This window comes from Culicoides brevitarsis, chromosome 2 (assembly GCF_036172545.1).
Source record: "Culicoides brevitarsis isolate CSIRO-B50_1 chromosome 2, AGI_CSIRO_Cbre_v1, whole genome shotgun sequence".
In the NCBI taxonomy this organism is placed as follows: domain Eukaryota; kingdom Metazoa; phylum Arthropoda; class Insecta; order Diptera; family Ceratopogonidae; genus Culicoides; species Culicoides brevitarsis.
Window position 1 is genome coordinate 29,569,684 of NC_087086.1, and position 15,848 is coordinate 29,585,531.

Genomic DNA, 15,848 nt, shown 5'->3' on the forward strand with positions numbered 1-15,848 from the left:
ATGTGTCAAAAACAATGTAACTAGAACACCACACAATTTTTTTTGTTGATATCTCATCTAAATACACCGCATTTATTTTATATAGTTCATCATGTCAAATTATTACCTGAAGCGATTCCTTTTTTCGTCTTAACGGGAATAATATTTATGATGAACGAAAATGGGAAAAAGTGCAAGAAAAAATGTTTACACCTCCCTTGTTTCGCCTTAAAAAAATGAGCTAAAAAAAATAATTTACTTATTTGCCCTCCAGGTGTTTGTTATGTGCACTTTTTGTTAATGTTGCATCACGATTCGCCGTAAAAAAGACAAAAACTCTTTTTTTAACGATTTTTTTTGTCTTTAGAGCAAAATGACTTGGATGGCGTCATATAAAAAAGTGTCAAAGGTCAAGTATCGACAAGTTTGTTTGAACAAAATGCGTGTGAAAAAAAGCTCCTGATTCGAAGGAAAAACTAACGAAAGTTTTTTAAAAGGAAAATTCATTAAAGCGCCCTCTAGCGGAGCTTTTCAAAAGTTGGAAATCGGTAAAAATTCGTGAAAAATGGAATGAATCGGTTATTTAATCAGTTATCAGTGAGGAACAGAGAAAAATAAAGAGAAAGTAAAGAAGTGTACTTCACTTCAATTTTCGATGGATTTTTAAGATAATTGAAGTAAGGCTTAAAGTAATGAGTAATGAAATTTTTTACCGTATGTCATGCTGTTTCATGTCCTAAATTTTTCTTCCTTATAAATTTTTTGACCGGCACAAATTTCACTTAAATTTTTTTTTTCACTTTTTTCTTTGGTCTGTTTATTAAATTTAAAATCTTTTTAAGAGTTATTAATTTTTTTCTCAACTTTTCATTTAATTTGATTTTTTTTTATCACGAGACGTGGCTCTAAAATTAAATTATTCAGTCAAATTAATTCATTAACACACTCCTCCCAGAGGACTCGTCAAGCGTTTAAATAGCTTTAAATTTTGCGTCAAAAATTGTACGTTTCACCGGAATATCTCACTGTTTACTGTTGATTGTTTGTTTCGTTACATTGTCTCTCTTTCTCTCTCCTTTTTCCATCAAAAAAAAAACTTTCTAATGTAAATTAGTCCGTAAGTCACGCACATGTCATGACGACTCTTATTTGCCGCCGATAAACAATAAAAACTAAATTATTTGTTTGGGTTCGATTTTTTTTTCTTCGGTTTTCCTTTTTAATGAAATTTTTCTTTTTGATCTGTTGTTGATTTCTATGATCCTGCACTTTCGATGCTAAATCATCGTGAATGCATTGAAATAGGTCAGACATGCCAGCGACGTGAATTTATCGCCTTCGCTGCATTAACATTCTTGACATAATTAGACTTTTTTTCTGCTTGTAATAACAATGAAATAATTGTAATTGCTGTGTAATTGTGTTACTTTGCATGTGCCATGCGAAAATCTCTAATGGCGAAAATAATAAAATAAAAAAAACACGAGGAAGGAGATATAGTGGCAAAAGTTTGATGACTCGACAAATTCTCAAGAGCAATAAAGGATAATATGAGAAAAAATTAAAAAAAAAATGTTTGAAAATTTTGCTTGAAAAAGTTTCATCGAAGTAATTTGAGCGCATTTTTAGAGCAAATTTAAAACAAAAAGTGACGTTTATTGACGTTTTAAAAGTTGAACAAAAGTCAAAAGTGTCAAAATGAATCTTTTGTTGTGAATTGATGTTAAAAAATTAACAAAATTCAATAAAAAATGAAAACTTTTAAAAAAAAATTGTGAATAAACGTCAAAATAAATGACAAGTTTTGACGTTTCACCCATCAAAACTGTCAAAATTTGGCTTTGTTCTTTCTTTCATGTTCAAATAATGAGAAATGTTGACAAAATTTATCAAGTTTTTGCACTTTTTGTTCATCAACTTTTGAAAATTCTCTTGTTAAAGTACTTTAAAAATATTTTTTGACAGTTTAAACGTCAACCTGTCAAATAAACGTCAAAGAAAAATTTTTTATTATTTTTTATCGAATTTTAGAAAAGATTTTTTTTTTTTATAAATTTTTGAAAATTCTGCAAGATCTTTTAAAAATTTCTCACTTAAGTACGAAGTTTGACACTTCATCTGTCAAATAAACGTCAAAAATGTCAAAAAATTTCATTTTCTTTAAATTCACTTAAATTTATGAAGTTTTTGATACAATTTTTGACTTTTTAAAATTGAACTTATGAATTTTTAAAAAATTAGATTTACTTTTAAAAAAATTCACGAAATTAAATTTTTTGACAGCTGTCACTTTTTCACCAAATGTCAAATTTAATTAAAATTTTCTCATTTTATCCTTTAGCTTTACAAAAAAACCGAAAATCCTTCTTGTAAATCCATAAAATGCACATTTTCCCCCTCAACCTTCACGAAACGCTTTTTAAAAAAATGACAACTAAACGATTTTCCACAACAATAAAAAGAAATCTCGTACACAAAAGGTTCATCGATATCTTTTATTAGTTTTTCCTTTTATTTTATTATAATCTGCAACCTTCAATCGTTAATCGCTGGCAAAACGCTTTGAATATTGGATGCGAAAACATGGAAAAGCGATCGTTAAACACGTGTCATTAAAAAAATCATCATAAAGTCGATTTAAATATTTTATCAAGTAAGAAGCATTAAAAAAAGAGAGATAATTAAAGCTTTCTTCTTCCTTTTTTTCCTTCTTCTTTTTCTTCTTTTTTATGACATAACAAGACGACCTCAGGTCAAATGCCTCGTAACAAAAATGACCTTGAAACGGAAAAGTCCTCACGTGAGTCAACTTTATGTTAATGGCTTGACAAATATTTGATGTCCCCTCAAAAAAAAAATATAGAGTACCCATCACCTCTATGCGAACATAATTAAATAAACATTGATGTCATGAATTCAAATGATGATTAATTGACTGTATTTGTAATCAATCAGGCAGTCGTCGACGTCTCTTTTTTGACGTTAAATTCCACTTTTCCTCGATTCTTTCTCCTACATTCAATTATTTTCGCATAAAACTTTCATTTTGCACGTATTTGGATCAATTTGATGCCGAATACGACAGAAAGAGTAGCTGAACGGAGAGATTGTCTTGTCTGACCTATTTTGTCGTCGTCATCTCGTACTTGATGGATTTTTGAATGGAAAACGTTTTTGACAGGTCAAGTCATCAAAATATGTGGGTTAGTATGCAAATTTTCAGGTGAGTTCATTTTTCGTTGGAAGTCGATAAATTTCCACGTTTTGACTTAACCTCAAAAAAAATCCCACTATTAATCATGCGAAAGCCAGAATTTAACTTGAACTCGCACGAGTCATTGACTTTGAATGTCGTTCAACAATTTTTCATATGAAAATTTTCCATCGACTTATCATTATATCCTTGTTATTACAGATACACAGATGGTTTCTTGTACAATATTATTTTTCTTTCATCACTTCTTTTCCATGTGTTTCTTCTTCTTCTTTTATTTAATGAAAAGAACACTGTCACAAAATTTTTGGTTTTTCCCAAGTTTGACAGGCAAAAGGGAGACAATTCAAACCACAACTAAATTGTAAGTATTATTCGTTTGTTTATTTTTGGGTTTCTTCACTCAACTATTTTGCCATGTTTCTATTTTTTTGGAGGAGACAGCTAATTATTAATCCCGCAACTGTTCGCAACGAGATTCGGTAACGAAACAAACAATCATCGATAAATTATTAAAAATATATTTTTTGTACAATTTATGGCTGTTGGTAAATAATTCTCTTTATGTCTCTTTCCTCAAACACAAAACAGATACAGAGAGATCCGAGTCACCAAAATATCGCGCGCGTATGCGAACTGAAGTCACGTCAGAGTGTAACTAGTGAAAGAAAAGAAAGAAAAAGCTTTTACTTTACTTTTCCTAAATTTATGCGTATGTACGGCGCGCGTACATTGACACCGATGTAGTAGTGTTTGTGAAAACTCAAACAAAAAGTTACGGTATCGTGTTTAGTGGTAGTGGTACGATGGTCGCAAATACTATAAACACGACGAATATGCACGAAGGGGAGCTTTTCGCACGATCGCACGTGAATGAAAAACAGCATCCCACAACAAAAACGGGAAAAGATGAAAGTACGCGTCGTAGGTCAGGAGATGATTTTTGGCGCACTGTGAGAAGGAAGAAGGTTCGGCTGAAACGAACGTGAACCGAACACCGATGTCACAATATTTGTACACGGTATGTGAGTGGAAAATGCAACAACGTATGACAAGCAGCTGTGTCCTAGTTTCCCTTTTTAAGTTTCGAAACGGAATCTGTGTCACATTTAAAGGTATTCAAGGACGTTCGACAGGCGATCGGATATGGGGTTCAATTGTGACGGGTCCTTTTTTGGTTTTCTTTGATTTTTTGTTTGCTATTAATATGCTCTTTTAAAGACAGTGATGACATTCTAATAGAGTTTCCTCTATTCAATGGGCAGTAAAATTTCTGCATCTCCAAGCTCTATTTATTTATTGCAACAACAGGTTTAAAACCCTTGGCTACATAAAAACTAATTTTCATTTGGGGCGAAAAAGCCATTGGAGACATTAGGACAATCAGGATGGCTTTTAGCATAAATCCTCTGTATAAACTAAAAACCAGGATGTTTTACATCAATTTGAACTATCGCTTATGGCATACTTGGTCTAGTGAAAGGACGGTGACAAATAAAATTTTTAGGGACGACATTTAAATAATTTTTCTGTTCTCCTTCAAAAAGCTGGCGATTATTGGTTCCAAAAAATATTCAATCAACGAAATTTTTCAAAATAAATAAAAAAGAATGTGATGAGGTATGCAATGAATTTTACACGCCATATTTGGGAAATTTTCCACGATTTTTCCATTAATTGTCTCGATTTTTCTGTTCCAAAACTTTCTTTTAGTTAAACCTGACACACTTGAAAAAACTCCGAAGAGATTCGTGAAGCAGAATTTGCGTGATTGCATTTCAAAGTTTGTATGGATTCTAAGTTTCAATTTAATTTAGAAAATTGAAACTGAAAATCCAAATAAATTATATCAAAAGTCAAATTCTGCTTCACGAATTTCTTTGGGGTTTTTTGAAGTGTGTCAGGCTTAGAAACAGAAAAATCAGGACGATTTATGGAAAAATTCGTGAAAATATAAGAAAATTTCCCAAATTTGGCATGTAAGATTCATTGCATACCTCATCAAATTCTATTCTATTTTTTGTAAATTTCGTTGATTGAAAAAAATCGATGGATAGAACGAAGTATACGGGTCACGCTAATTTTCCTAAAATAAAAATAAAAAAAATAATTAAAGTCATAAAAAATAATATTTTCGGTTCTCCGTCACTTTCTTCGACGAAAATGAGGTGGGTGACCTACAACAAAAAAAAACGTTAACATCGAAACCTACAAACAACGTTCGAAACAAAAGAAAGCTCTTCGTGAGAGATGTGGCAAAAATCCATCCTCCTCCGAGCATGCGCAAAACGTCTCACTAGCAGGTCACTTTCCCAAACCTGCCTGAATGTTTATTGCCTACGGATGCTGTGTGTGCGGTACCGTAAATCCTTACCGTAAAACTTAACAGAAAAAAAAACTGAATCAAAATCGTTCGCCATGAATACGCTTAATTAGTGTACGACGCACTCAAACACTCACATTCAAACGATTATCTAAGACACGACGAGTACGTAGCTCACTCGCCAGCCACATGCAAAAATGATGTAATAATTTTTCGCGGATTCGTACGGTTTTTTGCCTCTGTTTGTTTCTGTCATATGGTACGTAGGTGGGCTTTTTCATCGTAACGTCAAACGAGGAGGTTATTTATGAATGTGAAGTGTGTGCAAAAGGAAGAACGAGCGCTAAATATCGATGGAATGCCAAATGAAGCGCTCAAATATTTATGGGACATCTCGTGTGTGAGTGTGTTGGCGTATGGACCAGTTTATGGAACGAGGAATTGGCCCGAATTGGAGAGAAATAAAGGGAAGTTGAGTTAAGCGCCTTTTTGGTTTGAAATTTTTATTAGTTTGGGGCTTTAAGCCAGAAATTTGTTGATTTTGAGAAAAATTATGATTGAAAAAGCCAAGATTTCAAAAATTTTTAAGGATTTTGAAATAAAAATCACAGAAATTTAATTAAAAATAAAAAATCAAATATTTTTTAAAAGCAAAATTTTTAATAAAAATCTCATAAAATAAATTTTTGAAGAAAACAAAGTAAAAGAAAAAAATTTTTAAAAATCATTTTAATGCAAATTTTTCACTAAATCTTATTAAAAATGTTGAAAGCGACCTAAAAATGTCTTTTAAAATTTAATTTTTTTTAGTTTTTTAACTCAAAATAACAAAAATATTTAAAAACGATCAAAAATTAAAAAAAAAATTGTATGAAAAAATGTATTTAAAAATTTTTTTATTTTTTTAAATTTATTTAATTTAATTTTGATTTTTTAAAAATCAAATCTTGGCTTTTAAGATCAATAAAAAAAATTTTTTACAAAAAAATATTAGACAAATATCTTAATTTTTCATGAAGATTTATTCAAATATTTAAATACTCAAAAAACGTAAAAATTAATTGAAAAATATTAATTTTACTCTCAAATTTTTTTTTAAATGTTCGTAAAGTCAAAAATTTATCTTTAAAAGATCAAAATTTAAAAAAAATATTTCTCAAAAATTTCAAAAAATTACAAAAATTTTAATTTTCTGAAAAAACTTTGAAAATTATAGTAAAAAATGTCTCAAAAAGACAAAAAACCCACTTTGGAGCCATTTTCAGCCGTCAAACCAACACAAAAATGTTCCATAAAAATAACACTAAAATATGTTTTTCCAATAAAATCGGTCCGTTGTCTCATGACAAATTGAAATAAATTGAATTAGGTTATGTAGGACGCCATTTGAAAAAATAATAAAATTAAATTATAAAAAAGCGATGAACTGCCTCGAAATTTGCTAATCAATCAATTTTTGTGCAGTAAGGAAGAAAAAGTGCGATAAGAGTCTATTCATGTTCATTCTTGATTCGGCAAACAATGAACTGCTAAAAATAAACTTTTTCCATCAAATCGAGTGGATTGAATTTTGCATTATCAAGCAGTTTTGGAGCACACTTTTCTCAAATATACGAGAGTTTGAGGATTGTTTAATAATTAGATCCTAAGTAAACATTTTAATCTTCGGTCATACACGCGAAAAATGTTAATTTTAGAAAATAATTTGTGACTTACCTCAGAGGATGTCAAGTAGCAAAGACGTGAATCTGTCGACTCGATAGATGCTTGATGAACCATTCCGTAACGAGACTCACGATCGCTCAAATAATCCGAACGTAAGCTGTCTTGACGGTCAAATTGTCCCCTGAAATTAATTTTTTTCATTAAATTTCTCATTTTTTTCGTAGATTTTCAAAGAATTTCCTTACCTTTGCTCAAAGGAATCTGCTCGCGTGCTTTTGTAACCCGAATCATTCAAACTGCTATCTTGTCTCAAAGACGGCAGAGAATCCCATGGCGAGCGTTTATGTCCACTGGATGAACTAACGAGTCCCGTACCAGATCCGGAGCCAAGTGTCGAACTGCCTGAACGCCATCCATCCGAATGACGGAACCACTGAGCACGTGCCGACTCGCCAATGCAAGAAGCGCAACGAGATGTCGTGTAACTCGAATTATGGTCGCTCAAGTAACCGCGATCTCGTTCAATTTCGCGTTGACGTTCGCGGATTAATTCGTTGCGATCACTAAAAAAAATTAAAAAATCAAGGTGAGATAAAAAAAAAAATAAAAAAAAATGACAAAAAAGTTTGTCACTTGAGTGAATCGAACACTCGCCGTCACAGCCACAATGTGAAGTCCTGCCACTAGACCAAAGTGACTACATGCATATGGCACGCTTAAAATGGAATATATTGTGTGTACGATGCGTCTAACGTGAAGTAACGAAGAGAAAAGAGGGCAATGGGAACGTTACAAATTCTACTATGGGAACCTTATAAATTATTTTTCTTCGAAAAAAGTCGGTAATGTAGAATATTATTTGAATTGGCTGGTAGAGAAATGCCGTTTTACTAAAGAAAAAATCAAATTTTATCAGAAATTTCTGATTTTTCTTTAAAATTCGTCAAAAAAATACTTAATTTGAGAAAAAAATTAAATTATTAAACTTTTAGGTTAAATTATTTTAATTAAAAATCGAATATTTGATCATCAAAATATTTAATTTGTAAATAAAAGTTAAATTTCTATTCAATTTTTACAAAAAATAAGACTTTTGAAGGAATAAAAGTCCCTAAAGCTCCTCAAAGTGCCACTAAAAAGTCAAATTTTGTCAATTGACTCTTAAAAATTATCATTTTTTAAAATATTTCTAATTTTTTTAAGCTTTTGATCATTAAAATTGATAATTTTTCAATTTTCTTTTTAAAAACTGAATTAACAAGTCTCTTGAGGGCATAAAAACTACGAAAAATCACTAAAAATGACACAAAAAATTAACTTTTGAGCTCTTGACTTTAAAAAAATTTTCATTAATTCTTAGAATATTTTGACCTTTTTTCAGTTTTTAATCAAATTTTTTCATAATTATTTAATATTGATGATTTTTTGATATTTTTCAAATTTTAGACATTAAAAAAATCTTCTAACGAATTTAAATTTATAAAATTCCCTCAAATTAACCGAAAAAGAAAATTTTGATCCAAAAATTTTGAATTTTTTAAATATTTTTAGATTTTTTTTTTTTTTTTGTCAAATTTGAAAATTTTTACAATTTTCTTCAATTTTAACATACCGACAAGCGAAAATCCAATAAAAATCGCTCAAAAGCCACAAAAAATCAACTTTGGTCTAATAACTCTTCACAATTTCGCTTTAAAATGACAAAAAAAGTCTCACCTGTAATACCCATCCATTCCTCCGCGATCTCTTTCACGATTCGATGGAGGTTTTTCCACATTCAACCTGTGTGGCAATGGCAATGTCGATGATTTTGCACCAGCGGAAGCACCTTTATTCGAAAAAAATTGAAAATTATTCAAAATTCTCTGAAAAAAACTTGAAAGCTATTCAAAAGAACATAAAAATATAAATAATTACGTCTTTTATTAGTAGGATATGGACTCCGCTGTGTATTAGGCAAACTTTCAGCCAGCTCTGTAAAACACACACGTTGATAGAAAATTTATCATTTTTGAAAAAAAAATGAAAGAAAGAAAAAGCAAAAAAGCAATGACGAAAATTTGTTTTGAAAAATCAATTTTTGGGCCAATTGGGATGAAATCCGGCTCGAAATGATATTTTTTTGTTTCGGGTGTTAGTACTGCGAAGCGCGCGGCGCAAACATGAGAGCCATCAGAGAGGAGACCAGAAGGAAAGAGTGTTACCTAAATTTTCCATACTTTGTGATAAAAGAGCCTCGAAGGTGTGCAAGCTGTACGATTCGGCATCCATTCCCTTGGCCAAAGTGTTGCGCAAGTGCATTTCGTACTCGAGCAGGAGTCGTGATGTCGGACTTCCGGGAGTTGGTGTCACATTTGGTTGTTTCTACGACAAAAATTGAGCTTTAAATGTGAATTTTTGATAAAAATTGAAAAATTTCTTACCGGATGATGATGCGAATGACGAGAATTGGATCGCGATCCGTAACCCTGAGGTTGATCTTGATCGGAATTGCCGTTGCTGGAACTCGGGGTTGTCGCGTAGCACTGATTATCGAACATTACGTTGTCCGATGGCGGTGAACTCTCTAAACATCCACGTTCGCGTTCAAGATCGAGATACATGCCACGAGGGGCTTGTTGGTAACCACGTCCGATTTCGTGTGAGGATCTGAAATTAAATTTTTTTTATTAAATTTTGGTCAAAATAGAACTTTAACTGATATTAATAATATCCAATAGTTTTTTTTTAATAAAATTTTTAAAAATTTAAAGGACAACAAAAAAAATTTTTTGAAGTAGAAATTTAGCTAAAAAATGACTAAAAATATGAAAAAAAAATTAAAAAAAATTTATTGAAATAAAAAAAATAAAAAAAAAAATTTTTTTGCAATAAAAAATTAAAAAAAAAAAATTGAAAAAAAATTTTTTTTTTTTCATTCCTTGGGAATTTTTTAAAAAGTGAACTATAAAAAATATTTTGTTGGTTAAAAATATGAAAAAAGCAAAACAAATCTCATAATAAAAATTTATTTTAATTTTTTTCTCTTTTTTTTTTTTGTAAATTTTTTTAAAAAACTATTTTAAAATCTCTTATTTTTTTAATTTTTTTTTCTAAATTTTATATTTTTTAGTTTTATAAAATTTATTTTTTTTTAATTTTGAAAATATTATTTTTAAATTATATAAATTTTTATTTATTTAAAAAAATTTCTAATGATAATTTTTTACTCAAATACCGCAAAAAATTTGAAAATCAAAATTTTTATTTAGGAAAATTTAGTAAAATTTGCTAAAAATTCCGTAAAAAATTAATAAGTTTGATCATAATTTTATTTTTTTTCTATTTTTTTCAGAAAAATTATTCGATTTTATTTGAAACGAGCTTAAAAGAGACTCACCTCGATCCGGAGAAACGCGATGCCTGACTAGAAGGTCGTGAAAGCGTATTATTGTTAATAATATGCGGATTATGCATCCCTCCATGCGAATGTCCCATCGTATTTGACCCAATATTGTAATAATTATAGCGTCTCCGTGTCATTTCGGGCGACGTTACGGGACTTTCTGTACTCGGCATGGGCTTCATCATGCGTTTCAACGTCGAATTCTGCTCCGAAAAGATATTCATGTCCTCCGTGCTCTTACTCTTGCTGCGTCTCGTGTTATTATTGATGATATTGTGATGCATTTCGGTGCCCGTTGATGTCGTTGACTTTTGTTGGAGCGTTCCGCCGGCTTGTGTGCCCTCAGATTTGCTCGTTTCCTGTCGTTGCAACGTTCCGCGCGTCTCATTTCCGGTTCCCGTGGTCTCATCTTGACTCTGAGACCCCACATGGTTCTGCGTGGATGTTGTTTCGGTCGATGTCATGGTGCCCGTTTCCGATTTGACGGGACGATCAGTTGCGGTGCCGCCTGCTTGACTTCCCGCAGCGACATTATCGTACAAGGAGGTGCTCGAAGTGGCGGTTGCGACCTTTTTGGAGTCTTCGGCGTCGCCGGTGCGCGTTGTGGTGCGTGGAAGAGTCGAGGAACCTGAAATTTTTTCAAGTTAAAATGAGTTTTAAAGAAATTTTTGTCAAAAATTACCTCGATAACGGGGATCTTGAGCGCGAATTCGCGCATATTGCTCCGCTGTCATGCACGTACATTGCGGTTCGCGGGCCCTCGATGGCGATGCTGGCGTACTCAAAGGCTTCCGTTTGGTCTTCACTTTGCTGCCACTCTTGCCGGGCGGATCCAACTTCAGCGAGTAGCTCGAGGATGCCTTTCGTGAAAATTTGAATGAAGGCGACTGCAAAACGTCGCACTATCATTAAGTGAGTCCATTGGGATATTGTAGGGATGTGTTTACGTGACTAGGATTTTTATTTTGTTTGTTTCGTACTTATCTTTTTTTATTTTTTTTTTTGCAGCACGACGGTGGAAAATGTGTCAAGACCAACAGAAGCTTTCTTTGAAATTATATTCAAACTCACATAAAATTCAATTTAAATAAAAGGAGAAGAGAAAGGAGCAAAAAATTGAATAGAATGGAAAAATAAGTTAAAATTTATTTCATTAAAGGAGAAGTACGGAAAAAATCCATAAATAAATTAAGGAAAGAGACAACGAAAATTCTTTTTAATTGAGAGAAAGACACAAAATGAAGGATACAAGACACACAGAACAAGAGGAGAGGTACACATATGCACTACAAATATCCCATTGCGCTTCATTTATTTTTTTTTATTTAATTAGAATTAGGTGTTAGATGTAAATTATAACGAGAAAGAACTGAAAATTGGAAGAAAGCGGCAGAAGCAGGTAACAAAAGGTTTACAGGACACAAGCTATGAAGGGACATCGAGTTTTTTAAAGGAAATTTTAACAGACCACGCAAGTAATTTTTCTTTTTTAATGTCAAAAATTCTACCAAAAATTTATTTTTTAAATTAATTTAATTTAATTAATTAATTTTATTTTAATGTAATTTTTTTAAATAATTTAATTTAATTTAATTTAAAAATTTTTAAAATTTAAGTTTTTAGAAGATTTTTAAATAATATTTTTCAAAAATTTAAAAATGTCATAGAATCAAAGCCAAAAACTAATGAAAAAGTCCAAAATCTTACAAAAATAATTTTTTAAAATATTTCAAAAGGAAATAAATTTTAATTTTTATTGAATTTTGAGCTCAAAATAGACAAATAACAAATTTTAAGGAATAATTAAATATTATTTTTTTCGTTAGTTTCAAATTTTTTTAAACTTCAAAATTCATTAGTTTGAAAAAAATGTCAGTAATTTTTATTTTTGACAATTTTTGAGCAGAAATAAATTTTTCAAGAATTATTTAACAATTTTTGTTACTTTTAAATTTTTTAAAAATTCCAAATTTTAAAATTTTCATTTTTTGTGTCAAATTCAGTAAAAAACAAGCAAAAAGTTACAAATTGCAATAAAAATTAAAAAAATTTAATAGAATCAAAGTCAAAATACACTAAAAAAAATAATCAAAATCTTAAAAAAAAAAATTCTAAATAATTTTAAATATTTAAAAAGGATTTAATTAAATTAAGTAAATTTTCATTAATGTTTGATTATAAAAATTGAAATATTTTTTAACAAAAAAAAATTAATGATTGGAAGAATGGTAAAAATTTTGATAAAAATTAACGCGTGCGATATATTTTTAATTTTTTTTTTTAGAAAATTTTAATTAAAAACTTGCAAAATATTAAAATTAAAGAGAATCCATATCAAAAAATTTTTTTTAAATTGCAAAAATTTATTTAAAAAATGTCACTTGCATGGTCTCAAAAGGAAATTGGGAAAAATTTCACAAAAAAAAAATTCTAAAGGAATTTCAAAAAGGTTCTCTACAACTCTAAGGAAGACTCTTGTACAAAAATCGAGTCCTTAAAAGGTGATTTTTTTGTATAATTTTCATGAAGTTATTGTCTGCTTATGAAATGTGTGTAAAAATTTTGTGTAAAAAACTTTTTTTTTTTCAGCAAAAGCTGCTTCGCCAATTTTCAACTCAAAACAAAAATCAAAAAAATGAAAAATGTGTCAAATGACTTACACAGCACTCTCGGAATTGCTTTGCGTCAATGGGCGAAGTGAAGTTCAAGCCCCACGTGTCGTTCGTCATCGGGTCTTTCCAGTAAACGAAGCATTCGGATGCTTGTCCAATGCGAGTTCCTAAAAATAAATTGAGAATTTTAGGTTTTTTCAAGGATTTAAGGAAAAATAACGTACCTGGTTGCACAAGTCGCACATCGAGTATCTTGTCGACCTGACTGTTGTACGCGGTAATGTGAAAAACGCATTCGGGCGAATCCTGGATGCATGTGATGTTAACGGGCACCAAATCCTCGGATACTTGCTGCCATTTGACGGTGCCGGCGCCACTTGCTGACACGTGGAATACTTCGGCCCACAACCTCAGGAGATGACCGTCGCGACGTCGTGACGATTGCCATGGCGAGTCCTCGTAGCGGTATGCCTTGCGCATGAGGGGCGCACACGAACAACTCAATTTGTTGCCCATGGCGCAACTTGGACAGCCCGATTGACCTCCCGAGGCACCTGAGTGTCACCACATCCCGCCGCCAACGTCAGCTCTCGACAGCGCCTGCCCCCTATTGAGCGATTGTGATCGTTGATTATGTCTGTGGCTGTGATATCGGCCGCCTCGCTGCAACGGGAAACGAGATAAAGCGAGATTAGAAGGGCGGAAATTCCGGATTTTTGGTGATTTTCGCGACTTTTTCTGCATTAACGGGCCGAAAGCGAGCGAAAAAGTCATAAAGATCCAATCGATTGCGTAAAAAATTAACATTTTGCATATAAACATCGCATTATCGCACTTTTCTATTAGCACAACGACGACAACGACACAAAGAGAAATGTGCGAGAAGACGAAGAACGGCAAAGATAAGCAATATAATGGGAGTAAGCACATGGTTTTTATTCCTTCGTCACACTGCCACGTACTGGCAACGCAGATAACAATAACACAGACACACACGTACCGCGACGGAGAAAGAAAACTCTCGCAAAAACAACATTTTCGTATGTAGGGCAAGGTATATCTCCATTTATGCTCCAGCAGCAACACACACAATGGAATGTCAGATGTAAAATATTGATTTTTTGATTTTTTTTTTCGTTCCCCCCGTTTTTGTGTTACTTTCTTGTCTTTTGTTCAAAAAAAAAAAAAAAGAAAAACTTTTATTAAATCAACAATTTTTCCCTTTCATGGAGGCACCGCTCATGAATATTTGTGTGAGTCTGGTCAATAAATCGATATTTGAAAGAAAATTGCTTCGTAAGATGGCAGAATATCTGCCGCTTGATAAGTCATAAATAATGTGAAATGTAATGAAGAATCTCGTTTAATTGACCTGGTACGTGATGTTGCCAGAATTATGATGATAATGATGATGACGATGATGGGTGTTTTGCGTTGAGAATGGTTAAAGTGGCATTTTTTTCTTTTTTTCAAAGAGAAAATTCGATGGAAATTGGAAAATGAAGGAAAATAAAATTAATGGAGAAAAGGAGTGAAGAGGTTTTGAAGTAATCTCTCGTCATTAATTTGAATAAAAAGCGTTAAATTTGTTTGAAATGTATTGAGAGATACTCTCGAAAGTGTTGAAAATGATTTTTTAAAAAATTAAATAGAGCTCAAAATGTCATTTTCTAACATTTTTTCATAAAAATATCTTACAAATACTAATTTTTTCAACAAATTATATGAAATTTCTTCAAAAAATTTACTTTTATTCATTTTATTACAATTTTCAATCAATATAAAGTATTGAAAAAATTCAATATTGAGTAGATTTCTTGTGCAGAAGCCATTTAGAAGTGAATTTTTGCTATCAATAATTTTTTTTTAAATTAAATTATTGAAATTTTAGAAATTTTTAAGCGTCAAGCAACTCTAAAATTGAATTTGATACAAAATTTAGGCAAATTTAAATATAAAAACAATTGAAATTGACAAATTAACATCCTGAAGTAGTTAAATTAGGCGAAAAATTTTTAAAATTTTTTAAAAATCGGGTATAAAGAAAATTTGGCTTGAAAAATTAACATTTATTTTCTTCTCTAAAATTTTAAAAAAAAAATTTTTTAAAATTGTTCAAAAATTAAATTTTTCTCATTTTTTTATGAATTTGATAAATTAAAAATTAGCTTAAGTAAACATTGAAAAAGTTAAGTTTTGCGAAAAATTTTGAATTCTAAAATTTGAAAAATGTTCACAAAGAATTAATAAAAATTGAATTTAGTCAATTTTATGGAAAATTAAGAATTTTCTTAAGTAATTATTCAAAAATTAAGTTTTGTAAATATTTTGAAGCTATTTTCTGAAAAAAAATAACAAAAAGTAGACAAAATTTGCAGCTTTTTGCTCAAAAATTTAGAAAAAACTGATAATTTTTCTACTTTTTGTTATTTTTTACCACAAAAAGTTAAAATTTAACGTTAATTTGCTCATCTTCTAGGTCAATAACTCTTCCATAATGCCAAATTAGGACTTTTAAGCTAATTTTTCACCTAAGCTGATCATAAGACATAATTTTATGACAGTTCTTCTTCAATAATGTTAATCGATAATTTATTCGAAAGAATTTTTGCAATTTTTATGAAGAAAATCGAGCATTTTTAGTAAAAACACTCAAAAATTGAGTTTTGA

At 30.8% G+C, this 15,848-nt stretch overlaps 1 protein-coding gene and 1 non-coding gene across 5 annotated transcripts in view; both read right to left on the bottom strand.

Annotated features, from left to right (window-relative positions):
- The window catches only part of LOC134832165 (protein still life, isoforms C/SIF type 2-like), a 107,295-nt gene that overhangs the window by 87,298 nt on the left and 4,149 nt on the right, over positions 1-15,848 (bottom strand). Inside the window, exons 2-11 of one of the 4 annotated variants that reach the window (XM_063846092.1) lie at positions 13,403-13,841; positions 13,227-13,345; positions 11,249-11,426; positions 10,561-11,194; positions 9,605-9,830; positions 9,386-9,545; positions 9,099-9,155; positions 8,898-9,009; positions 7,427-7,744; positions 7,233-7,362 (exon numbers count right to left, since the gene is read on the bottom strand). In XM_063846092.1, coding sequence (XP_063702162.1) covers positions 7,233-7,362; positions 7,427-7,744; positions 8,898-9,009; positions 9,099-9,155; positions 9,386-9,545; positions 9,605-9,830; positions 10,561-11,194; positions 11,249-11,426; positions 13,227-13,345; positions 13,403-13,694 — 2,226 coding nt within the window. In that variant the 5' untranslated portion in view covers positions 13,695-13,841. Of the gene's footprint in view, positions 1-7,232; positions 7,363-7,426; positions 7,745-8,897; positions 9,010-9,098; positions 9,156-9,385; positions 9,546-9,604; positions 9,831-10,560; positions 11,195-11,248; positions 11,454-13,226; positions 13,346-13,402; positions 13,842-15,848 lie in introns of all 4 variants that reach the window. The other 3 variants (XM_063846091.1, XM_063846090.1, XM_063846093.1) reach the window with 3 other exon arrangements.
- Trnah-gug (transfer RNA histidin (anticodon GUG)) lies at positions 7,809-7,879 on the bottom strand. The gene has a single exon. It is a non-coding gene; the product is annotated as a tRNA-His (tRNA).